At 48.9% G+C, this 27,276-nt stretch overlaps 1 protein-coding gene across 1 annotated transcript in view; it reads left to right on the top strand.

Moving 5' to 3' along the window:
* Window positions 1–20,006, top strand: part of ANKDD1B (ankyrin repeat and death domain containing 1B) — a 137,885-nt gene extending 117,879 nt beyond the window's left edge. The window contains 4 exon segments of the mRNA XM_030193265.1: window positions 6,880–7,081; window positions 18,893–18,918; window positions 18,920–19,025; window positions 19,670–20,006. Coding sequence (XP_030049125.1) covers window positions 6,880–7,081; window positions 18,893–18,918; window positions 18,920–19,025; window positions 19,670–19,728 — 393 coding nt within the window. The 3' untranslated portion in view covers window positions 19,729–20,006.
* The last annotated feature ends 7,270 nt before the right edge of the window (window positions 20,007–27,276 follow it).

Genomic DNA, 27,276 nt, shown 5'->3' with positions numbered 1-27,276 from the left:
AGGAAGAGATGCTGGTAAGGCCCTGGGTGAGAACTTCAGCTGGAGGAGCATAGGGATCCCCATCAGACACAAGGGTGCGTTGCTGGGTGTGACTGAGCCAAAAATGAGTGGGCCCCTGTTTTACAGATAGTATTAACATATTCAACAGAGTAGGATATGCCAGTAAATAAGATGAAAGATGACTTTGACCAATTTTCCAGTTTTTTAAAGATATAGGGGGTCTTTTACAAAGACATGCTAGCATTTTTAGCACGCACTAATGATTAACGCATGCTAAATGCTAGAGACACTATTAGGAATATATTGCATGCTTATTTTTAGCACACATTAAAAACACTATTGTGCCTTTATAAAAGGACCCCATAGTAATCAATGGCCTTGGTGGAGATGAAAAATGATAATATCAAGTGTCATAACTGTAAGGTTGATAGCTATGGGACTACTAAGCAGTGGCGTAGCCACAGTGGGGCCTGGGTGGGCTGGGGCCCACCCACTTAGGGCTCAGGCCCACCCACAGCAGCACACATTTAGTGGTAGCTGGTGGGGATCCCAAGCTCCACCAGCTGAAGACTTCCTCCTGATGGTGCTGAAAACATTGCTCTCCACTTCAGAAGTCTGAGCTTCCTAAGCTGCCGATACTGGCAACTGCGCATGCTCAGTTTTTAGCCCATGCCTGCAGCAGGCTGCCAAGGTAGAGAGCAGTGTTTCCTGTCAGCTGAGATATTTTTTTAAGTTGGTGGGGGAGGGGGGGGAGAACACTTGTGCCCACCATCGGAGCCAACTTTTCAAAATTAATTGGGGGTGCTAAGCCCAATGGAAATAACCCCTCCCTGGACACATACAAGATTTCTCAATATTGGGGGTGCTCAAGCACCCACAGCACCCACAGTCGGCTCCAATGGTGCCCACCCACTTCTTGTCTAGGCCCACCCAACTCTGCTGTCTGGCTACGCCCCTGCTACTAAGGTTTCCATTGCTTATAAAAAAATAGTAAAAGATTTTAGAGAATATAAGTATATAGAAAACAGAATGAGAAAAGAGCCCAATACATTGCAATTCTTTTCCACTCAGTAGAGGCTTGTTTTCTATTGTACTTCTACTTGCTTAGTAAAGCAATTGTGGTAAAAATTTGCTGCACTTTCTGATGTAAAGGAAATTAGAAATAAGAAAATGTTTTCTCAAACTTTTATTAGGCAATTTTGAGTTGGAACTAATTTTCTGACCAAGATTAGAACTTGGTCTGATTCTGTGATATTGTGCAGGAAGGTAACAGAAATATTTCTCTGTCTAGTCAATTTTAGAATATTATTTTACTATCTTACTGTAATCTGCATAAGATTATAATTAGTAACTTGCAGAATATAAATTTCATTTGTATTTGTGCTAAGCAAAAAAGCAGTGCTGCTCTTCCATTTCAGACACCAAAGAAAGAAGACCAAACTAGAATAAATTGCATTAATATAAGGCAGTGATTCGCACGCAAGCCAGTCCTCAGGACACTCCTAGCAGTCAGGTTTTCAGGATACCAAAATGAATATGTATGAGATAGTGCATGCAGATTTATTTCATGCATATTCATTGTGCATATCCTGAAAATCTGACTTACGGAGATGTGTCCCGAGGACTGGGTTGAGTGAACCACTGATATAAAGTGATGGTTTTATTTCTGTATGTGTCATCTATTAACAGGTCGTAAACTAGGTAAATTTAACAAGATATAAAATGTATTTGATAACTGAGAATACCAGGGGCTCAATGTTAAATAATCAAGAAGTCTTCCAGTGAATTGGTAGCAGGGTTAATCCCCGCTTTGTCCATCAGCCTCACCCAATCTTCATTAGTTCTGTAGAATAGCTTTTGTAATTGCAGATTGCTGGGCGCATGTCCCTCTGTGTTCTAAGACACCAGGCTTGGGAGACCAACCTTATGGAACGTTTTCTCTTTGTAATGCCCCTCATCTATCAACATAATTAGGGATGCCCTATTTATTTATTTATTCATTGGGATCTATTAAACTCTGCCAATGCTTAAAACCCTCTCCTGGAGGCACACCTTGCCAGTCATGGTTTCAGGTTATCAGAAAGAATATGTATGAGAAAGACTTATATAATCTGGCCCTCTGTTATATGGTAATTTCTCCAAGGACAGCCAGGATCCAACACCACAGTACAAAGGCACGCCCATCTGAATTTTCCAAGACTGCTCTGTAGTACTACTGGAACGGTGCCATTGATTTTCTCCAGTCTGTGCAGAGCTTCATGACTTACAAGCATGCTTTATGCTCATTTAGCCCCTGCAATGTTTAAGATTCACATCAAAGTGCAATGGCGCACTTATGAAAACCCTTGGACACCAGGAATGTATAAAGAACTTAAACCTATATGAGGCATATTTTCAAAGCACTTGAAAATGAGCCCGTATAGTGTCTCAAACTTGTGACTGAACTGTTCTAATGTAAACTGTTGAGTAGGGTAAGATATTTGCTGATTAGCAATAACAGGGTGTAATTGTCCTGCTCTGGCACTATAATTTCTTGCTGTTATGTTGAGTGGAAGCGGAGTGCAGGGACCCAGGCATCTTCAGTGACCTCTTAATATTTCTCTGCCTTAATAGTGGGGAAATATGCAGAGGTATTCGGTGGGCAGTGGGTTATTTGAGGGAAGAGTAAGCAAAGAATGGGAGAGAAAACGAGCAGAAGACAAAGGGTGGGAAGGGGCTGTGCGGGGGCTTAGATGTAGTACTGCAAGGTGTGTGGTTGAGATGGGTATGCATGTGTGAATATGGAGCTGAGAGGCTGTCGGGCAAGGCTGGGCACCAGACAGATAGATTGATTCTGGGATGGAAACCTAGAGTAGGCTGTATCTTTAGAGAGTATGAGAAAAAACCCAGGCAGGTGCTCTGCATTTCCTATCCTGGAATGTCTGTGGCATTACATCTCCCATAAAATGTGCAAACATTTTGGGGGCCTTGAATAGACACATGGCAGATGTAATCTGTCTGCAGGAAACAAGACTTTTTGTTCAAGAACATCTAAAACTGCACCAGCAATAGGTGGGAGATGTATTTTGTTCCCCATCACAGGGCCGTAAAGGAGGGGTAGCAATACTAGTGTGGAAAATGTTCAGCTGTAAGGCTCAGCATCTTTTTCAGAATGAGCAGGGGCACTACGTAGGGGTACACCTTGCAGAGGCAAGAGCTGGTTTTGGTGGGGGTGTATGGACCTGTGCCAAGAGATGAAGCCTTCTTTCGCCATCTGTTCCATGATTGTTTGGGCCATATAGACCTTCCCTTTATGTTGATGGGAGATTTCAGTGAAGTTATGGACTCTGGCATAGATCGTTCTCAGGAAGGTGGTAGGGACGAGGCAAGGGCAGAATGGAATTGGGCACTTTTCTAAAGCATTGGAATTATTGGACCCCTGGCATCTTCTCCACCCAGAGGAAAGGGATTACACGCATATGTCTTGAGCACACCAAACACTCTCCCACTTAGATTATATATTACTTTAGGCACAAAATTGTGTTCCCATGTAGCGTTGGCAGTTATAGGGTCCAGTGGAAAATAATCGATCCCAACATGATTTGGATTGATTTGGAGGGTGGCCCGTATTCTTCTCAAAGACAGGGATGGCTTTTTCCTGCATATCTGTCCTACCTACCCAGATTTTCGCACTATTTACAACAACAATGGGCAGACTTTGAAAGTAACAATCTGGCTCATGCTTCTCAGTCTGCGAATTTCTGGCCTGCAGGGAAAGCAGTAACTGAGAGGGGGCTATTATTACCTCACAAAACGTCCAAATCAGTATTTTCAAAACCTATTTTTAGACATTTTTCTCTGAAGTCCGCCAGAAGTGAGGAGTAGCTATGGTTAGGGGGTGGTGGACGTTGGTCCTGGGGAACTGAGGAACTGAGTTTGATACCCATACTTCAGCACAGGCAGCTCTTGTTGACTCTGGAAAGTCCTTAACCCTCCATTGCCCAGGTACAAATAAGTACCTTATACAAAATGTAAGCCGCAGTGAGTCTGCCAGGAGTGGGAAAGCGCGGGGTACAGATGTAACAAAAAAACAAAAACAAAGTGCGTCCAAATCTTAAGGGGGAGTGCCAGGTGTGGCTCAGGGGGAACTTGGGCGTTCCTAAGACTTAGACCATTTTCAGCCATAATGGAACAAACAAAAACGTCCAGGAATAAACTTAGATGTTTTGAGCTCCACCTGTTTTTATTACGAATAAGGCCACAAAAAGGTGCCCTAATAACCAGATGAGCACTGGAGGAGAATCAGGAATGACCTCCCCTTATTCTCCCAGTGGCCACTAACCCCCCTCCCGCCCCCCCAAACTGTGATGAAAAACATTACTTACTAACCTCTATGCCAGCCTCGATGCTTATACTCAGGTCCATTAGAACAGCATGCAGGTCCCTGGAGTAGTCTAGTGTTAAGTGGCGTGCACTGCAGACAGGGTGGACCCAGGCTCTACCTCCCCCTACCTGTTACACTTGTGGAGGAAATTGTGAGCCCTCCAAAACATCACCAGAAACCCACTGTACCCATATATAGGTGCCCCCTTTTCACCTGTAAGGACTATGTTAGTGTGTACATTGGGAGGATAGTGGTTTTTGGGGGCTCACCACTACAAGGTAAGGGAGCAATGATGAGATGTGTACCTGGTAGCAGTTTATGAAGTCCACTGCAGTGCCCCTAGGGTGCCCTATTGCTGTCCTGGGATGTCAGGAGACCAGTGTACTAAAAATGCTGGCTCCTCTACATTCCAATGGCTTGGTTTTGTGCGTTTTGGCAGTTGGATATTTTTTTTTTTTTTTTTTTTGAAAAGGGACCAAAAAAAAGTCCAAATCACAAAATGTCCCAAAAAACAAACATCCGCTGTATTTTTGAAAAAAAGGATAAACGTTTTTCTTTTTTGAAAATGATCTTCTTTCCTATTTGGATTTTGGACAAGTCGGACTTAGACATCATAATCGAAAATGCCCCTCTCTGTGTACTCCAGATGCTCCTGATGTATCTGAAGTCTGAAAGAAGAGCATGTGTTGAACAGAATATTGCAGAGATATTTGTGGCAGGGAAAGTGAACTCGTTTAACACAATATTGCAAAAGCCTAAATCTCAAGGGTGCTTGGGGTTACTGAATTACGTTACTTCAATGTGGCTTGTATAATGAAGCATATCAATGACTGGTACAGGGGTACTGGGGATTTCTCACTAGCACACTTTGATGCCTACTTGTTCTCCACTGATCATTTTAGCTGGCAGATACATACCATGCCAGCTGCACTTAACGATGGAATCCTTTTATACAGTTGGCACGGGCTGCTTGGTGATGAATCTGCAGGAGCCATCATTTCTGTGCAGCAGTAATTCCTTACTTGGCTACCCAGCACAATCCGGATTTTCCCCTGGGCACGGACTCACCGGTATTTGCCAGATGGAGATCGCGAGGCATATAATATCTGTTGCTGCTGTTCATGGAGGATGGAACTTTAAAACCTGTTGATAGTCTTACGAGACAATATGCAATTCTGCCCTCAGATTATTTTGCATACATATAGCTTCAGCACTATGTGCGAAGCCTCCCATGGACAGAATTATGTGAAGATGTGCAAGATAATCTCAATGAGGCCTTTATATTAAGTTCTCAGAACCGAGTGCCCCTGGCCTACCATCACAGATACTTGCAGGGCAACTCAGAGGACTTAAACTATAATGGCTTAGCTGCCCAATGGACTAGGGATCTAAGCACAACAATCTCAGCACAACAACTACAACAAACTCTTGCTACAACTTATCGATGTACGCCTAACACAACACAGTGGGAGATGCAATATAAGTTTGTCCCGCGGGTGTACATCTCCCCCCATCGCGCTCTGTGGGCTACATATGCAGCATCTGCAGAATGTCTTAAATGCAAACATGTTCCTGCAACGTTAGGACATATGTTCTGGAGCTGCTCAGAGGTCCAAAAGTTTTGGACCTGGGTATTGCAGGTGACAATGACACAGTAGAGCCGGCTGGCGAAAGTACATCCATTACTTTTATTTGAGGAATACAACTTAACAGCTCCTACTATCCCAGGGTTGGTGGCTTTCCTCAGGCGACTGGTGCTGGTGGCCAAGAAAGTAATTCTACAGTGCTGGTGAGAAGATCCCCCCCCCCCCCCACACTTATTCAAGTTGGCGCTTAGAAATGATCTCGATGCTAACTATGGAGAGAATATTTCTGACATAGCTTCAGCAAAAGGACATGCTTTCCAGCGATGTTGGGAGCAATTTTGGTTGACATTGCAGCCCGTAGCTGGATCTTAAATTAATCTCACATACTGTGCTTTATGCTATTTCTTAAATGCCTGGCCCCTGTCACAGCCTCCTGCAGGGTGGGTGATGGAGGGTGGGCTGCGGAAAAAAGAAAATGTTTATTTTTGGAAGTTTTGCTATGTTTGATGGTTATTGCTTGCCTTTCATACTTCTTTCAATATGATGTGTACCAGTGTTGATGCAATAAAAATGATTTATACAAAAAAAAGCATAACATCATATTTTACTTAAACAAATATGTTTTCAATGCTTTATGAAAAGAGTAGTAACAACTCATTTAGGTCAATTCCACCAGGACATCATTCCATAACTGAACAGCAAAATATAGAAAAGAGTTGGAAAATAAACCTTAAATCTCACATTCTTGGTCGTAGGAAAGGCCAGAAGTAATTGATTACACCTTCTAGAGATTGCATTAAAATTTAACATTATCACCAATTGAGATAAATTTTCTGAACAAGTACCCATTAAAGCTTTCACAATTAGTTTAAAGATCATTTTCATAGTTTCCAATGTGCATATATGAATTTGAATTTTTGTTTTAATTAGGAACATACAGAAAAGAATGGAGACATGGAGAAGGATATGACTTTGACATTCAAGCAAGACCACAGCCCACAGACAAGCAAGATTCGTTCAGCCCTCTGGAATCTAACTTATAATCAGCTAAAAGAGCAGGAATGGAAAACACTGGCATATTTATGGAACTTTTCAGATCTACAGGTCAAAGCTATCGAAGAACAGTGGACAGGTCATTGTCAATCAGCTTGTGAAGCAGGAAATGCTGCCGGTTAGGGCGGCGTCTTCTGTTTTGAGTTTTGTGTCTATATATGTGTTAAAATTTTATTGAGCATGAGTTGGAATCTGCCTAGGAATGAAATGTTTGGCAAGATATGAATGTATTAAGTTAGATGAAAAATGGGAGCAGGGGAGGAGAGAGTGAGTGAAAAGAAGTAACTGTTCTTTAATGTATCTTGGCGGATGATGGTGGATAGAGGATGTGGCTTTAGACTATTGTCTCCTGGGATGGGAGAAAATTGGGTTCAAGATATTATGAGTCCTAGCGACAAAGTGAGAAGTGATGTGGGGTTAAAGCTTCAAGTTACTACTTCCACCTCTGCTTTGACCTCTGAAGATTATAGCTGTTTCTCTCTTTCACTTGTGAAAGATAGTTACATAAGTAATGCCACACTGGGAAAAGACCAAGGGTCCATCGAGCCCAGCATCCTGTCCACGGCAGTGGCCAATCCAGGCCAAGGGCACCTGGCAAGCTTCCCAAACGTACAAACATTCTATACATGTTATTCCTGGAATTGTGGATTTTTCCCAAGTCCATTTAGTAGTGGTTTATGGACTTGTCCTTTAGGAAACCGTCTAACCCCTTTTTAAACTCTGCTAAGCTAACCACCAGGAAGGAAAGAGTCAGTCCCACAGTTCTTTGTGATGCCTGAATTATCATGAGAAATTTAGTTCAGAAGGGATTGTCTGTGATGAATACATTGCTTTCTAATTTACATTTCTCCTGATGCAAAATTCTTGAAGGGACTGCTTTCTTTGTGTGGCCATAGAAAGAATGGGTAGAAGGAAAGAAACTTAGAAGTACAATTTATTCCTGGGGAAACAAGCTTAGTTCATTGCCTTATGTAGATGGAATAAAAGAGGCTCTTTCCTTCTTACAGTTTCTCCCATTGTTTACAGTTTTAAAAATCGTAGCGTGCCCTGACAACATACAAGTGCACCTCTGTGGTTTATGCTCAAAATAGGCTTTAGAAAAAGATTGATTGAGCCAGTCTGGAATCTGCCTGGTTGACTCAGAGTCTCTGGGTTTTGAAATCAAACTCGGGGTGAGTTCCAAGTTTCTGTGGGCCCAGGAATTTAGAGTTATAAAATAAAAGCAGTGGCAGTGTGCAGCATTTTCAGAATGTTGCAGGAGAGAAGGCACTTGTCTCTCACCTAGATAGGGGAGGTGAAGTTGAAGTAGGAGATAGAAAAATCTAGAAGGAAGAAGTAGAGTATTAGCACTTTCTAGTACATGATAGTATGAGAAGTCACCATGTAGGCACCAGTACCACTTTCCTACAAGTAAGGGTAGGGGACGGCAATGTTCAAAGCCGTTCACCCATGTAATTTGGCTGGCTGATAATTGTCATACCTCAGTCTTACTAAAAGTATATGTGTTCTTGCATAGTCTCCTTAAAGTTGAGGAAGGACTATAATCAGTGGTGTGCTGGTAAATTTTTAGCAGGCTCTCTCTTCGGCTGTAGCCAGCCCTGCATTTGTTTGGGGGGGGGGGGGGCTAGGTGTGGACTGGAGGGGCAATGCATTCCTATCTTCCCCCCTCCCATGTGGGCGTGCTAGGCATATCTTTGCTGGGAAGGATGAGCCCCACCAACCAAATAAATGGACTGCTGCCACTCCATGCTGCTTGTTTCTGGCTCTGAGGAGCATGCTGAAACTTTTCGCACATCAGAATGAGCAAGACGTCCCAACCAGGGGCGTAGCTGCGTGGGGCCTCGGGGGCCAAGGCCCCCGCATTCCTCTCTCAGGCCCCCTCTACTGTGGTGGCCAGTCAGGTGCCTGATTTTAGGAACCACGTCAAGAAAATTCAATTTGCTGCCGCTGCTGCTGTTTTAAACTAAGGGCATAATTTCTCGCGTGGTCCAGCTTCACAGCACACCGGCTCCTGCACCCCTGTGATCAGAACGTCACTCACAGCCACTGTGCTTCCTGAGCTACAAGCCTCGAGTGATCCACGAAGAGACCTGCCCCCACAGCACGATTGGACACACGCACAACACTACTCACGAGGCATACGCAGCTGTTAATTACGAAGGAAGCCTCTCCTGTGCGGTGCTGCCTGCCAGCGCTGTGAGTTGACACCGCTTGAAGAAGAAGCAGGACTGCCCTGCAGCAAGACCTGCAATTCCGCAAATCTTCTTTAGATCGCCGACGGCGGCAGCATTTCACTTAGGCTGTCTCTGGCCAATCTGCGTTTCTTCTGCAAGATCCTGCCCGCCGAAAAGAAGGGCGGGAACTGGAAGAGGGAAGGCCCCATGGGTCAGCCGGAGACAGCCTGAGTGAAACGCTGCCACCATCGTCGGCAATGAATCTAAGGCAGGTTTGGAGGGCAGAGGCTCGGATGGGGTAAGAGATGACTGGACCAGGGTAGGGGGTGGCAGAGTAAAGTAAAATAAAGGAATAGTGAGGACAGAAAGAGAAGATCTTCAAAATGAGGGTCAGGGATGGAGGAGATTGATGAGATAAGGTGCAGGAGAGACAGATATACCTTCTGGATTCTTGGAGAGGTGGGCAGGAAGAAGAGAAGAGAGACAGCGAGCTGCTGAACCTAAGAGAGAGGGACACATGCTGGCCCTGAGGTTGGGGGAGGGGTACAAGAGAGAAGGAAGAGAGAGTGAGAGAGAGATGCTGACCCCAGGGGTAGTAAAAGAAGAAAGAAAGAGACATGTGGCCCAGGGGAGGGGAAGAAGATAGAAACAGATATGCTGGCACTGGAAGGGGGCGGTAGTGTGGGAGAATATGGAAAAAGCAAGAGGAGAAGCTGACTATGAGGAGAGATAAGGGACATGTTTGATGTGGGGAGGGGACATAGAGACACAGAGGAGGGTGATGGCCATGTGAAGGGGACAGAGACACAGAAGAGCAATGCTGGACAACACAAGAATAGGAACAGAGAGAGTGGAGATGCTGAACATGGTGGAAGGATGGGGCAAAGAGACAGGGGAGATACTGGACAGGGCAGATAGGAACGCAGAGGGAAGATGGATGGTGAACATGGAAAAAGAAATGTCAAAATGGACAAGAAGACCATGGTAAGAGAGTTAAAATTTAAAAAAGCAGAACCCAGTGGCTCAGCCAATACAAATAGAAAAATAAAACGACAGACAACAAAGGTAGAACAAATAATTCTATTTTCTATTTATTTATTAGAATATGTTAGGTTTTGGAATTTATATCTGCCATATCTGGTATAAGACATTGCTGGGACCTCTGAAAAAAAATACTCACTTATTGGCCTGAAATCTCCAGCATAGCAGTGACAAATCTTCAGCTTTGTCATGGGCTACCCTTGGCATCTCTGCTCCCCCTCCATTGACAGCAGGAGAGCCATTAATAAGATGTCATCTCTTGCTCCTGCAGGACCAGTTTCATAATAGAAGCTGCAAAATCTCACAGCTCTTATCGTGAGACTAGTTCTGTGCCTTTTTATTTTTATTTCTCCTGTGTTGTTCTGCTTATAGAGAATGTGATTTCTCAGTGTTTCCTGTTCTAATTTTTAGTCTTTATTCTGTAATTAGTGAGGGTTAATCTGTGTTCTGCATGTGACCAAGGTGAGAGATAGCGAATGCTACATACCTGTAGAAGGTATTCTCCGAGGACAGCAGGCTGATTGTTCTCACTGATGGGTGACGTCCACGGCAGCCCCTCAATCGGAAACTTCACTAGCAAAGTCCTTTGCTAGCCCTCGCGCGCCCGCGCGCACCGCGCATGCGCGGCCGTCTTCCCGCCCGAAACCGGCTCGAGCCGGCCAGTCCAGTATGTAGCAAGACAATACACTTCAAGGGAAGACACAACTCCAAAGGGGAGGCGGGCGGGTTGGTGAGAACAATCAGCCTGCTGTCCTCGGAGAATACCTTCTACAGGTATGTAGCATTCGCTTTCTCCGAGGACAAGCAGGCTGCTTGTTCTCACTGATGGGGTATCCCTAGCCCCCAGGCTCACTCAAAACAACAACATTGGTCAATTGGGCCTCGCAACGGCGAGGCCATAACTGAGATTGACCTAAAAAATTTACCAACTAACTGAGAGTGTAGCCTGGAACAGAACAAACAGGGCCCTCGGGGGGTGGAGTTGGATCCTAAAGCCCAAACAGGTTCTGAAGAACTGACTGCCCGAACCGACTGTCGCGTCGGGTATCCTGCTGCAGGCAGTAATGGGATGTGAATGTGTGGACAGAAGCCCACGTCGCAGCTTTGCAAATTTCTTCAATGGAGGCTGACTTCAAGTGGGCTACCGACGCAGCCATGGCTCTAACATTATGAGCCGTGACATGACCCTCAAGAGCCAGCCCCGCCTGGGCGTAAGTGAAGGAAATGCAATCTGCTAGCCAATTGGATATGGTGCGTTTCCCTACAGCCACTCCCCTCCTATTGGGATCAAAAGAAACAAACAATTGGGCGGACTGTCTGTGGGGCTGTGTCCGCTCCAGGTAGAAGGCCAATGCTCTCTTGCAGTCCAATGTGTGCAGCTGACGTTCAGCAGGGCAGGAATGAGGACGGGGAAAGAATGTTGGCAAGACAATTGACTGGTTCAGATGGAACTCCGACACGACCTTTGGCAGGAACTTAGGGTGAGTGCGGAGGACTACTCTGTTGTGATGAAATTTGGTGTAAGGGGCCTGGGCTACCAGGGCCTGAAGCTCACTGACTCTACGAGCCGAAGTAACTGCCACCAAGAAAATGACCTTCCAGGTCAAGTACTTCGGATGGCATGAATCCAGTGGCTCAAAAGGAGGTTTCATCAGCTGGGTGAGAACGACATTGAGATCCCATGACACTGTAGGAGGCTTGACAGGGGGCTTTGACAAAAGCAAACCTCTCATGAAGCGAACAACTAAAGGCTGTCCTGAGATTGGCTTACCTTCCACTTGGTAATGGTATGCACTGATTGCACTAAGGTGAACTCTTACGGAGTTGGTCTTCAGACCAGACTCAGACAAGTGCAGAAGGTATTCAAGCAGGGTCTGTGTAGGACAAGAGCGAGGATCTAGGGCCTTGCTGTCACACCAGACGGCAAACCTCCTCCAATGAAAGAAGTAACTTCTCTTGGTGGAGTCTTTCCTGGAAGCAAGCAAGATGCGGGAGACACCCTCTGGCAGACCCAAAGAGGCAAAGTCTACGCCCTCAACATCCAGGCCGTGAGAGCCAGGGACTGGAGGTTGGGATGCAGAAGAGCCCCTTCGTCCTGCGTGATGAGGGTCGGAAAACACTCCAATCTCCACGGTTCTTCGGAGGATAACTCCAGAAGAAGGGGGAACCAGATCTGACGCGGCCAAAAAGGAGCAATCAGAATCATGGTGCCTCGGTCTTGCTTGAGTTTCAACAAAGTCTTCCCCACCAGAGGGATGGGAGGATAAGCATACAGGAGGCCCTCCCCCCAATCCAGGAGGAAGGCATCCGACGCCAGTCTGCCGTGGGCCTGAAGCCTGGAACAGAACTGAGGGACCTTGTGGTTCACTTGAGATGCGAAGAGATCCACCAGGGGGGTGCCCCACGCCTGGAAGATCTGTCGCACTACACGGGAATTGAGCGACCACTCGTGAGGTTGCATAATCCTGCTCAACCTGTCGGCCAGACTGTTGTTTACGCCTGCCAGATATGTGGCTTGGAGCACCATGCCTTGACGGCGAGCCCAGAGCCACATGCTGACGGCTTCCTGACACAGGGGGCGAGATCCGGTGCCCCCCTGCTTGTTGACATAGTACATGGCAACCTGATTGTCTGTCTGAATTTGGATAATTTGGTGGGACAGCCGATCTCTGAAAGCCTTCAGAGCGTTCCAGATCGCTCGCAACTCCAGAAGGTTGATCTGTAGATCGCTTTCTTGGAGGGACCACCTTCCTTGGGTGTGAAGCCCATCGACATGAGCTCCCCATCCCAGGAGAGACGCATCCGTGGTCAGCACTTTTTGTGGCTGAGGAATTTGGAAGGGACGTCCCAGAGTCAAATTGGAGCAAATCGTCCACCAATACAGGGATTCGAGAAAACTCGTGGACAGGTGGATCACGTCCTCTAGACCCCCAGCGGCCTGATACCACTGGGAGGCTAGGGTCCATTGAGCAGATCTCATGTGAAGGCGGGCCATGGGAGTCACATGAACTGTGGAGGCCATGTGGCCCAGCAATCTCAACATCTGCCGAGCTGTGATCTGCTGGGACGCTCGCACCCGCGAGACGAGGGACAACAAGTTGTTGGCCCTCGCCTCTGGGAGATAGGCGCGAGCCGTCCGAGAATCCAGCAGGGCTCCGATGAATTCGAGTTTCTGCACTGGGAGAAGATGGGACTTTGGGTAATTTATCACAAACCCCAGTAGCTCCAGGAGGCGAATAGTCATCTGCATGGACTGCAGGGCTCCTGCCTCGGATGTGTTCTTCACCAGCCAATCGTCGAGATATGGGAACACGTGCACCCCCAGCCTGCGAAGCGCCGCTGCTACCACAGCTAGGCACTTTGTGAACACCCTGGGCGCAGAGGCGAGCCCAAAGGGTAGCACACAGTACTGGAAGTGGCGTGTGCCCAGCTGAAATCGCAGATACTGTCTGTGAGCTGGCAGTATCGGGATGTGTGTGTAGGCATCCTTCAAGTCCAGAGAGCATAGCCAATCGTTTTGCTGAATCATGGGGAGAAGGGTGCCCAGGGAAAGCATCCTGAACTTTTCTTTTACGAGATATTTGTTCAGGGCCCTTAGGTCTAGGATGGGACGCATCCCCCCTGTTTTCTTTTCCACAAGGAAGTACCTGGAATAGAATCCCAGCCCTTCTTGCCCGGATGGCACGGGCTCGACCGCATTGGCGCTGAGAAGGGCGGAGAGTTCCTCTGCAAGTACCTGCTTGTGCTGGAAGCTGTAGGACTGAGCTCCCGGTGGACAATTTGGAGGTTGTGAGGCCAAATTGAGGGTGTATCCTTGCCGGACTATTTGGAGAACCCACTGATCGGAGGTTATGAGAGGCCACCTTTGGTGAAAAGCTTTCAACCTCCCTCCGACAGGCAGGTCGCCCGGCACTGACACTTGGATGTCGGCTATGCTCTGCTGGAGCCAGTCAAAAGCTCGCCCCTTGCTTTTGCTGGGGAGCCGCGGGGCCTTGCTGATTTGCACGCTGCTGACGAGAGCGAGCGCGCTGGGGCTTAGCCTGGGCCGCAGGCTGTCGGGAAGGAGGATTGTACCTACGCTTGCCAGAAGTATAGGGAACAGTCTTCCTTCCCCCGAAAAATCGTCTACCTGTAGAGGTAGAAGCTGAAGGCTGCCGGCGGGCGAACTTGTCGAATGCGGTGTCCCGCTGGTGGAGAGACTCTACCACCTGTTCGACTTTTTCGCCAAAAATGTTATCCGCACGGCAAGGCGAGTCCGCAATCCGCTGCTGGATTCTATTCTCCAGGTCGGCGGCACGCAGCCATGAGAGCCTGCGCATCACCACACCTTGAGCAGCGGCCCTGGACGCAACATCAAAAGTGTCATAAACTCCTCTGGCCAGGAATTTTCTGCACGCCTTCAGCTGCCTGACCACCTCCTGAAAAGGCTTGGCTTGCTCAGGGGGAAGAGCATCAACCAAGCCCGCCAACTGTCGCACATTGTTCCGCATGTGTATGCTCGTGTAGAGCTGGTAAGACTGGATCTTGGACACGAGCATAGAGGAATGGTAGGCCTTCCTCCCAAAGGAGTCTAAGGTTCTAGCGTCCTTGCCCGGGGGCGCCGAAGCATGTTCCCTAGAACTCTTAGCCTTCTTTAGGGCCAAATCCACAACTCCAGAGTCATGAGGCAACTGAGTGCGCATCAGCTCTGGGTCCCCATGGATCCGGTACTGGGACTCGATCTTCTTGGGAATGTGGGGATTAGTTAATGGCTTGGTCCAGTTCGCAAGCAATGTCTTTTTCAGGACATGGTGCAAGGGAACAGTGGACGCTTCCTTAGGTGGAGAAGGATAGTCCAGGAGCTCAAACATTTCAGCCCTGGGCTCGTCCTCCACAACCACCGGGAAGGGGATGGCCGTAGACATCTCCCGGACAAAGGAGGCAAAAGACAGACTCTCGGGAGGAGAAAGCTGTCTCCCAGGAGAGGGAGTGGGATCAGACGGAAGACCCGCAGGACTCCTCGTCAGAGAAATATCTGGGATCTTCCTCTTCCTCCAACGAGGCCTCACCCTCGGTGTCAGACACAAGCTCACGGACCTGTGTCTGCAACCTCGCCCTGCTCGACTCCGTGGAACCCCGTCCACGATGGGGGCGTCGAGAGGTAGACTCCCTCGCCCGCATCGGCGAAGCTCCCTCCGCCGACGTCGTCGGGGAGCCTTCCTGGGAGGTGGCCGCGGTCGGCACCGCACGCCGGGTACCGACGTCGGGGACCTCAACCTGGGCGATGGGCCAGCCAGCGCCACGCTCGACGGTACCGGTGGCGCAAGCACCGCCGGTACCGGAGGGGTAGGGCGCAACAGCTCTCCCAGAATCTCTGGGAGAACGGCCCGGAGGCTCTCGTTTAGAGTGGCTGCAGAGAAAGGCTGAGAGGTCGATGCAGGCGTCGACGTCAGTACCTGTTCCGGGCGTGGAGGCTGTTCCGGGCTGTCCAGAGCGGAGCGCATCGACACCTCCTGAACAGAGGGTGAGCGGTCCTCTCGGTGCCGATGCCTGCTGGGTGCCGACTCCCTCGGCGACCCAGAGCTCTCGGTGCCGACACGGGGAGGAGACCGGTGTCGATGCTTCTTCGATTTCTTCCGAAGCATGTCACCGGAGCTCCCCGGCACCGACGAGGAGGACGTCGAATCCATCCGTCGCTTCCTCGGGGCCGAGACTGAAGAAGGTCGATCTCGGGGGGGCTGTACCGCAGGAGCCCTCAGGGTAGGAGGAGACCCACCCGAGGGCTCACCGCCACCAGCAGGGGAATGGACAGCCCTCACCTGCACTCCACCCGATGCACCACCGTCCGACGACATCAGCAGACGAGGTCCTGGTACCACCGACGTCGATGCAGCTATCCGATGTCTCGGCGCCGATGCAGAGGCCCGATGCACTCGATGCAGGGGCGGCCGAGGAAGATGGTCTGGACGCTGACGACGTCGATGCACTCGAAGATCCCGGTGCCGATGCCGACGAAGAGCCCGAGAACAACACGTTCCACTGGGCTAGTCTCGCTACCTGAGTCCGCCTTTGAAGCAGGGAACACAGACTGCAGTTCTGAGGGCGGTGCTCGGCCCCCAGACACTGAAGACACGACGAGTGTCGATCAGTGAGCGAGATAACCCGGGCGCACTGGGTGCACTTCTTGAAGCCGCTGGAAGGCTTCGATGTCATGGGCGGAAAAATCACGCCGGCGAAATCAAAAGCCGAAATGGCGAAATTTGAAGCACCAAATTTAGAGGGAGAAAAAATCTCGACCGAGGCCGAAAAGAGGCCTTCCCCGACGACGAAAGAAAACTTACCGGGGCAAAAAAGCTGGAAGTACGGGGAGGATTTACACGAAACCCGGCGAGGGGTTTCCGGAGCACTTCCCGACTAAGGTAAAGCTTTCCCGAAGGAAAAAAACACGCTCAAAACAAATTGGACGCGCGAGGTCGACTTTCCGGGGCTCGACACGGCGAAAACACGACCGTACCGAGTGCGGACAAAAGAAGACTGGCCGGCTCGAGCCGGTTTCGGGCGGGAAGACGGCCGCGCATGCGCGGTGCGCGCGGGCGCGCGAGGGCTAGCAAAGGACTTTGCTAGTGAAGTTTCCGATTGGAGGGGCTGCCGTGGACGTCACCCATCAGTGAGAACAAGCAGCCTGCTTGTCCTCGGAGAATTGCAGGTATATAGTTTGTGTGTGGATCCATAAGAGTCTGACTTGTTTGGTTTTTCCAATAGGAAGCATATTGATGTTCTGTATTTTTACTGCTGCCTTTGTAAAGGTAGTTATTAGTATTTCTGTGTTTTAGAATTGGTGCTGTTTAGTTTGATACATGGGCTCTGAGAAGCATCTTTGCAGTATTTACTGTTATTTCATAAAGTATGTGGCATTGAAGAGTTTTTGTGTAGCTATTATTGAGGTGCTGCCAGAATTTCTGGTGAGTGATGGGTAGCGGAAGCATTGACAGGGTCAAAACTGCTGCTTTGTGCATGTGACTTCTGCTGCACATGGTGTCATTATATTATGCTTCCACTACCCACTTTTTTAGGAGGTAAGGATCTTCTGTGTTGATTATGATTTTAGCTTCCAAGAGAGTCAAAGTTCCTGACAGTGTTCCCAAGAAAACATCTAGTCACCCAGTCTGCCCAGTTATGTTGTCCACACTGCTATGGACACTTCTCAGCTGCTATTACAGTGAGACCATTTCAAAGAATTTCCCTATTTTATATTTGTTATAAAGCAAAGTAGAGGGATATGTCCCACTGCAGTAATTATTTATGATCTGTGTGCTGAGAAGGTGACCAGACTCAGGTCTGCTATAATGGCAAAGTTTAAGTTATGGGATAATGCAGCTTTATTTTAAAATGTCAGTTTCCAAAGTTTCCATGTGTGTATGTGTTTATGTTGATTGATGTAGGACAGATTGTTTACTTAGAAATCCGTTATCAAGTGCACTCTAAGGCATTATTTAGGAGTATACCAAGCACTACTCACACTTATATGTCTAGTGCCCCCTCAAGTTAACTCTGGCCCCCCCCAAAATGTCAATTCTGCATACGCCCCCTGGTCCCAGCATCCTTTTCAGAGCCGGAAACAAGCAGAGGGACACAGTGGCAGTCTATTTATTTGGCTGGTGGGGCTTGGCACCCCCACTAGAAACTTAAAAGGGAGTTAAAGAGGGGGCCCCAAGCCCAAATTTTGAGAGCCGGTTGTTAAAGTAGCCATGTGGGGCCTACTTTAATAACCGGCTCCCAAAATTCTTAAAAGCATAACAAACAGCTCTCATGAAATCTGCATACATCATTTTTCATTGAAATTTCAGTCTGCACAAAGAGCAGGCACAAAGTCCATGGGCACTTGGTACTCATGGATGGTTTTCAAAGGGAAATATACTTTCCATGCTTTCCATCTAGGCAGAAGTATTTAAATTGCTCCCGTTTTCACAGCAATTTTGTGCATACTTGCCAGTTTCTGAAGAAACAAAAAGAAGGGGGGAGGGAACCTTCACACAAAGTCAAAGCAGCACACAAACAGCAGAGAGGTGACAATAAGTCCCAAATCAATGGTGCAGTGCAGAGTTTTACTGATAAAATATAAATGACTTAACATGACACAATAACTGCACAAATATTGCTCATCTAAAGACACTGTCTCTAAGATGAGCTGCAAAAGCAGCTCAGTCATGATGATTGAGCTGCTTTGCAACGCATCATAGAGGCAGTAAAACTCTGCACCACACCATTGATTTGGGAATCTGTGCTGCCACCTTTTCTGTTTGTCTGCTGCTTACCAGTTTCTGACATTCTCAGCTATAGCAGAAACTGTTGCATAAATTCCATAAATCCAACAGAGCAAAACTCCAAGGTTCCCAGCTGTGGTCAATAAAGAAAGTAGTGCAGTGGGTATAGTGGAGGAGTGGCCTAGTGGTTAGAGTGGTGGCAGCTCCCTGTGACTCTGGGCAAGTCACTTAACCCTCCATTACCCCAGATACAAATAAGTACCTAAGCCACATTGAGCCTGCCATGAGTGGGAAAGCACAGGGTACAAATTAAAAAAAATATATCTATTGTCAACATAGTCAATAGCACCTTGAGGAATCTGAATTAACCAGGTAGTTTGTCTTCAAGGGCAAATACACAGTTATTCACAGTACATGTCCTATATTATGCAGGGAAAAAGAGTTACCAGGAACATGGTAAACAGAATGCTGCTCATCTGGTTGCACGGTGTACTTCTGGCTCATGAAAATCCAATTAGACAACTGTATACTGACCTGATACACATTGGCCATCCACAGCTAGCTGGTAAGTGGAGTAGTAGCCTAGTGGTTAGAGCACCATGCTGATAATCACAGAAAACCTGGGATGGGGGGTGGGTGGGGAGAGGTTTTATTACTTAAAACCATAACACCCAAGCATAGATGAATCATACATTTATCAAACTATGACTCGGATCCAATAAATTGTCATAAGTCAACGGTGGTCCCAGCCATCCATTTTAAAGCAGCAATTGAAGAAGGCAGGTTCTGAAATCCTTACCTACCAAGTTGGTTATAGTATAGGTATACAGAAAGAGTTTCTGCAATGAATGAAAGATGAAAACATGAATTCTTGCCATTTTTCATTTCTTTTGTTATTCTGCAGGTTCTTTATGCTTATTATCTCATGCGTTCTTAAATTGTTACTCTTTTTGCCTCTGCTACTGGAAGGCTGTGCCACGTGTACACCACTATTTCTAGAGATTAAACATTTTCTCAGGTGTGGTGCAGCGACTGACTAGTACAGTACATGGTTAAAATCATACGGTAAATAGTATGGATTAAATCCAGGAGCCAAAATAAGGTATAAGCGAGTATACAAAGTTCTCAAAAGACATACCTATTATAATCAATTTATATACAATGAAACCTGATATTTGTTCTCTAAAGTGCCTTTTCCTTTTCTTATAGAAAGTTTCCGAGCTGAAAGTGCTAATGACATGGTCTCCAAGAAGTGCTTAGTTTCTTGAATTCTTCTGCAGAAGTTGGGAGGCACCGAGTTGCATGGTAGATGGCATATTACAAAAACTGGAGATATTTGAATTCTAATAACCAGCATCACATTTTTGCATTCCATGAGTAATATGGGTCAAGAATTGAGAGTTCATTATGAAATATGGACCTGTATGACTCTTTAGAAGAACAATGAAATATATGTGAGGTGTCTATAAGACATGTGTTATTTATATTGTTAAATTGTTTTTTAAATATGTATGCATTGGAAATATCTACTATAATAAAACTCACCCTCAACGTTCTGAGGACACTGATTGTCAGTGGAAGCCAAGCCCTGACTTCCTTCAAAAAGGTTCGACAGGTTCGTGGTGGTGAAGCCACCAAAATTCTCCGGGCCCCCGCCCTCGAGGGCGGAGCATGGGCAGAACAACGAAAGTGGTTTGGCAGGGAGGTGGGGTGGAAATTGCTCTGGGCCCCGTCCTCACGTCAAACGTCATGACGTTGGGGGCGGAGCAATGGCAGGAACAACGAAGGGGTTGGCCAGGGAGGGAGGGGAGCGGGGTGGGCGACGAAAACCTTGTTAGCGCCCGTTTCATTTGCTCTGAAACGGGCCTCTTTTACTAGTTATGCATAAAAGCATTATCTACTAGCCTGTGACAGTGAGTGCTCCCTTATTTGGGAGCCTGACTCCTAGTGGTAGTGCTCTGAAACTACTGCTAAGGGTCAGTAATAGCCATATTGACAGAGGGCAATGCCAAGGTAGGAGCAAGTTGGGATTACCCTTTTCAACATGCTTCCTGAACCCTGTGGATGATTTGAGTCCCAGAGGTGGAAAGGGTAGTGGGTAAGGCTGGACCTCACATTTCTTGATGTAAGGTGGAGAGAGTAAGGGGGCATGGTTTTGGTGGGGGAGGGGTCTTGTTCCTAAATTGTAGCCCTGCTTTGGAGCTGGGGAATGGTAATTGTGGAGTCACTGATCCACAAGGGGATGGAGGTCTCCCATTTTTGCACACAAAACTGTTTCAACTCTGTAACATTTTACAGTTTCCTTGCATTGCTAGTTTGCATACATAACATTTCAATAGGGTTTTGTTGTAGCTTTGTCTTGGCCAGTCCAAAACATGAAATCTCTTCTTCAACAATTCTGTTGTAGATTCACTGGAATGTGTAGGGTTCTTTTCTTTCCACATTACCCACTTTTGACTTAGCTTCTGATCACAGATAGAGAGCCTGATATTCTTCTCTAGAATTAGATTTTGATATAAAGCAGCATTCATGGTTTCATCGGTGAGAGAATACTATCCAAGTCCTCCTGATGCAACACAGCTGCCCCAAATCATACCTCCTCTTTATTTAAAATCATTTGAATTCTGCTGATCCCTATTGGTTCTCAGTGGAATCCAAGGAAACATACAGGGTCAGTATTCAGCTGTGGTTGTTAGGTTTGGGTTTGTTTTGTATAATTATGGGAGGGTGACACAAAGCTCATCAAGCTTGTCATCATCCATTCCAGAAGGTGGCAAGCTATCAAACGCGAGGGCGTGTTTTGCTCTTAGGAATTATCGGTACAAAATAGGAAACACAGGCCAAAAACATGATATTGAATGCCAGTACAGTGCACTCCATTTAAGTGCACGTTGGATAAGCGCATGCTCTGTTTAACTGCATGCCGTACTTCGGTCCCGTTTTTGGCACCATCAATTTCTATGGGGACAAACTTCGGTTTAGCACACCACTGATAAGTGCAAGATTCGCTTATATGCATGGTTTAAGACCGCTCCTCTGTAGGAAAGGCTCTGCATAAGCGCGTGCATGGAATATGGAAGCCGATTGGCGCATGACAACCGAGATTTTGAATTTACCACCTCTTTAACTGCCCCAGGCAGATTAGGGGAAAGAATGTTGTTGGAGCATGCACCGGGGTCGTCGTTGCGGCAGCGGAACTGTAAGACTTTAACACTGGCTGAATGAATAGAAGTTCTTAAAAAATTAGAAAACAACCAAAGTCAAGCATCTAATGCCCGAACTCATATGTAGCAAGACAAAGAGAAGGGAAGACACAACTCCAAAGGGGAGGCAGGCGGGTTTGTGAGAACAATCAGCCTGCTGTCCTCGGCGAATACCTTCTACAGGTATGTAGCATTCGCTTTCTCCGAGGACAAGCAGGCTGCTTGTTCTCACTGATGGGGTATCCCTAGCCCCCAGGCTCAATCAAATCAACAACCATGGTCAATTGGGCCTCGCAACGGCGAGGACATAACTGAGATTGACCTAAAAAATTTACCAACTAACTGAGAGTTCAGCCTGGAACAGAACAAACATGGGCCTAGGGGGGTGGAGTTGGATTCTAAACCCCGAACAGATTCTGAAGCACTGACTGCCCGAACCGACTGTCGCGTCGGGTATCCTGCTGCAGGCAGTAATGAGATGTGAATGTGTGGACAGATGACCACGTCGCAGCTTTGCAAATCTCTTCAATAGTGGCTGACTTCAAGTGGGCTACCGACGCTGCCATGGCTCTAACATTATGAGCCGTGACATGACCCTCAAGAGCCAGCCCAGCCTGGGCATAAGTGAAGGAAATGCAATCTGCTAGCCAATTGGATATGGTGCGTTTTCCCCACAGCCACTACCCTCCGGTTGGGATCAAAAGAAACAAACAATTGGGCGGACTGTCTGTTGGGCTGTGTCCGCTCCAGATAGAAGGCCAATGCTCTCTTGCAGTCCAATGTGTGCAGCTGACGTTCAGGCAGGGCAGGAATGCGGACGGGGAAAGAATGTTGGCAAGACAATTGACTGGTTCAGATGGGAACTCCGACACAACCTTCGGCAAGAACTTAGGGTGAGTGCGGAGGACTACTCTGTTATGATGAAATTTGTGTAAGGGGCCTGGGCTACCAGGGCCTGAAGCTCACTGACTCTTCTACGAGCTGAAGTAACTGCCACCTAAGAAATGACCTCCAGGTCAAGTACTTCAGATGGCAGGAATTCAGTAGGCTCAAAAGGAGGTTCACTCAGCTGGGTGAGAAGCGACATTGAGATCCATGACACTGTAGGAGGTTTGACAGGGGCTTTGACAAAAGCAAACCTCTCATGAAGCGAACAACTAAAGGCTGGCCTGAGATCGGCTTACCTTCCACACGGTAATGGTATGCACTGATTGCACTAAGGTGAACCTTTACAGAGTTGGTCTTGAGACCAGACTCAGACAGGTGCAGAAGGTATTCAAGCAGGGTCTGTGTAGGACAAGAGCGAGGATCTAGGCCTTGCTGTCACACCAGACGGCAAACCTCCTCCATAGAAAGAAGTAACTCCTCTTAGTGGAATCTTTCCTGGAAGCAAGCAAGATGCGGGAGACACCCTCTGACAGACCCAAAGAGGCAAAGTCTACGCTCTCAACATCCAGGCCGTGAGAGCCAGGGAGCCGAGGTTGGGATGCAGAAGCGCCCCTTCGTCCTGTGTGATGAGGGTCGGAAAACACTCCAATCTCTACGGTTCTTCGGAGGACAACTCCAGAAGAAGAGGGAACCAGATCTGACGCGGCCAAAAAGGAGCAATCAGAATCATGGTGCCTCGGTCTTGCTTGAGTTTCAACAAAGTCTTCCCCACCAGAGGTATGGGAGGATAAGCATACAGCAGACCCTCCCCCAGTCAGGAGGAAGGCATCCGATGCCAATCTGCCGTGGGCCTGAAGCCTGGAACAGAACTGAGGGACCTTGTGGTTGGCTCGAGATGCGAAGAGATCTACAAGGGGGTGCCCCACACCTGGAAGATCTGTCGCACCTACCGGGATTGAGCGACCACTCGTGAGGTTGCATAATCCTGCTCAACCTGTCGGCCAGACTGTTGTTTATGCTGCAGGTAATGTTGGCTTGGAGCACCATGCCGTGACGGCGAGCCCAGAGCACATGCTGACGGCTTCCTGACACAGGTGGCGAGATCCGGTGCCCCCCATGCTTGTTGACGTAATACATGGCAACACTGTGTTGTCTGTCTGAATTTGGATAATTTGGTGGGACAGCCATCTCTGAAAGCCTTCAGAGCGTTCCAGATCGCTCGTAACTCCAGAAGATTGATCTGCAGATCGCGTTCCTGGAGGGACCAGCTTCCTTGGGTGTGAAGCCCATCAACATGAGCTCCCCACCCCAGGAGAGACGCATCCGTGGTCAGCACTTTTTGTGGCTGAGGAATTTGGAAAGGACATCCCAGAGTCAAATTGGACCAAATCGTCCACCAATACAGGGATTTGAGAAAACTCGTGGACAGGTGGATCACGTCTTCTAGATCCCCAGCAGCCTGAAACCACTGGGAAGCTAGGGTCCATTGAGCAGATCTCATGTGAAGGCGGGCCATGGGAGTCACATGAACTGTGGAGGCCATGTGGCCCAGCAATCTCAACATCTGCTGAGCTGTGATCTGCTGGGACGCTTGCACCCGCGAGACGAGGGACAACAAGTTGTTGGCTCTCATCTCCGGGAGATAGGTGCGAGCCGTCCGAGAATCCAGCAGAGCTCCTATGAATTCGAGTTTCTGCACTGGGAGAAGATGGGACTTTGGATAATTTATCACAAACCCCAGTAGCTCCAGGAGGCGAATAGTCATCTGCATGGACTGCAGGGCTCCTGCCTCGGATGTGTTCTTCACCAGCCAATCGTCGAGATATGGGAACATGTGTACCCCCAGTCTGCGAAGTGCCGCTGCTACTACAGCCAAGCACTTCGTGAACACTCTGGGTGCAGAGGTGAGCCCAAAGGGTAGCACACAGTACTGGAAGTGACGTGTGCCCAGCTGAAATCGCAGATACTGTCTGTGAGCTGGCAGTATCGGGATGTGCGTGTAGGCGTCCTTCAAGTCCAGAGAGCATAGCCAATTGTTTTCCTGAATCATGGGGAGAAGGGTGCCCAGGGAAAGCATCCTGAACTTTTCTTTGACCAGATATTTGTTCAGGGCCCTTAGGTCTAGGATGGGACGCATCCCCCCTGTTTTCTTTTCCACAAGGAAGTACCTGGAATAGAATCCCATCCCTTCTTGCCCGGATGGCACGGGCTCGACCGCATTGGCGCTGAGAAGGGCGGAGAGTTCCTCTGCAAGTACCTGCTTGTGTTGGAAGCTGTAAGACTGAGCTCCCGGTGGACAATTTGGAGGTTTTGAGGCCAAATTGAGGGTGTATCCTTGCCGGACTATTTGGAGAACCCACTGATCGGAGGTTATGAGAGGCCACCTTAGTTGAAAAGCTTTCAACCTCCCCCCGACTTGCAGGTCGCCCGGCACTGACACTTGGATGTCGGCTATGCTCTGCTGGAGCCAGTCAAAAGCTCGTCCCTTGCTTTTGCTGGGGAGCCGAGGGGCCTTGCTGAGGCGCACGCTGCTGACGAGAGCGTGCGCGCTGGGGCTTAGCCTGGGCCGCAGGCTGTCGAGAAGGAGGATTGTACCTACGCTTGCCAGAAGAGTAGGGAACAGTCTTCCTTCCCCCAAAAAATCTTCTACCTGTAGAGGTAGAGGCTGAAGGCTGCCGGCGGGAGAACTTGTCGAATGCGGTGTCCCGCTGGTGGAGCTGCTCTACCACCTGTTCGACTTTTTCTCCAAAAATATTATCCGCACGGCAAGGCGAGTCCGCAATCCGCTGCTGGATTCTATTCTCCAGGTCGGAGGCATGCAGCCATGAGAGTCTGCGCATCACCACACCTTGAGCAGCGGCCCTGGACGCAACATCAAAGGTGTCATACACCCCTCTGGCCAGGAATTTTCTGCACGCCTTCAGCTGCCTGACCACCTCCTGAAACGGCTTGGCTTGCTCAGGGGGGAGCTTGTCCACCAAGCCCGCCAACTGCCGCACATTGTTCCGCATGTGTATGCTCGTGTAGAGCTGGTACGACTGAATTTTGGCCACGAGCATAGAAGAATGGTAGGCCTTCCTCCCAAAGGAGTCCAAGGTTCTAGAGTCCTTGCCCGGGGGCGCCGAAGCATGCTCCCTAGAACTCTTGGCCTTCTTTAGGGCCAAATCCACAACTCCAGAGTCGTGAGGCAACTGAGTGCGCATCAGCTCTGGGTCCCCATGGATTCGGTACTGGGACTCAATCTTCTTGGGGATGTGGGGATTACTTAGTGGCTTGGTCCAGTTCGCCAGCAATGTCTTTTTGAGGACATGATGCATGGGTACTGTGGACGCTTCCTTAGGTGGAGGATAGTCCAGGAGCTCAAACATTTCAGCCCTGGGCTCGTCCTCCACAACCACCAGGAAGGGGATGGCCGTAGACATCTCCCGGACAAAGGAAGCGAAAGACAGGCTCTCGGGAGGAGAAAGCTGCCTTTCAGGAGAGGGAGTGGGATCAGAAGGAAGACCCTCAGACTCCTCGTCAGAGAAATATCTGATGTCTTCTTCTTCTTCCCACGAGGCCTCACCATCGGTGTCAGACACAAGTTCACGGACCTGTGTCTGCAGCCGTGCCCGGCTCGACTCCGTGGAACCACGGCCACGGTGGGAACGTCGAGAGGTAGACTCCCTCGTCCGCACCGGCGAAGCTCCCTCCGCCGACGTAGTCGGGGAGCCTTACTGGGAGGCTACCGCGATGCCGGAGACCTCACCCCGGGCAATGGGCCAGCCGTCGCCTCGCTCGACGGTACCGGAGGCGCAAGCACCCCCGGTACCGGAGGGGTAGGGCGCAACATCTCTCCCAGGATCTCTGGGAGAACGGCCCGGAGACTCTCGTTCAGAGCGGCTGTGGAAAAAGGCATGGAAGCCGATGCAGGCGTCGATGTCAGAGTCTGTTCCGGGCGTGGAGGCTGTTCCGGGCTGTCCAAAGGGGAGCGCATCGACACCTCTTCAACAGAGGGTGAGCGGTCCTCTCGGTGCCGATGCCTACTGGGTGCTGACTCCCTCGGCGACCCAGAGCTCTCGGTGCCGACAGGGGAAGGGGACCAGTGACGATGCTTCTTCGACTTCTTGGGATGAAGCATGTCACCGGAGCTTCCCGGCACCGACGAGGAGGACGTAGAATCCAGCCGTCTCTTCCTCGGGGCCGAGGCCGAAGGAGGTCGGTCTCGGGGGGGCTGTACCGCAGGAGCCCTCAGGGTAGGGGGAGACCCACCCGAAGGCTCACCGCCACCAGCAGGGGAATGGACAGCCCTTACCTGCACTCCAGACGAAGCACCACCGTCCGACGACATCAGCAGACGAGGAGGTCTCGATACCACCGATGCCGACGCAGCCTTCCGATGTCGCCCCGATGCAGAGGGCCGATGCCTCAATGCACTCGATGCGATCGTGGGCGAAGATGAAGGTCCAGGCGCCGACGACGTTGAAGCAGTCGATACTCCCGGTGCTGATGCCGAAGCCGACGAAGAGCCCGAGAACAAAACGTTCCACTGGGCTAATCTCGGTACCTGAGTCCGCTTTTGCAAAAGGGAACACAGACTACAGGCCTGCGGGCGGTGCCCAGCCCCCAGACACTGAAGACACGACGCGTGCCTGTCAGTGAGCGAGATTACCCGGGCGCACTGGGTGCAGTTCTTGAAGCCGCTGGAAGACTTCGATGTCATGGGCGGAAAAATCGCGCCGGCGA

Source organism: Microcaecilia unicolor, chromosome 2 (genome assembly GCF_901765095.1).
Source record: "Microcaecilia unicolor chromosome 2, aMicUni1.1, whole genome shotgun sequence".
Taxonomy (NCBI): Eukaryota; Metazoa; Chordata; class Amphibia; order Gymnophiona; family Siphonopidae; genus Microcaecilia; species Microcaecilia unicolor.
Note: the sequence above shows the minus strand (reverse complement) of the source record. Positions and strands in the feature narration are given on the sequence as shown.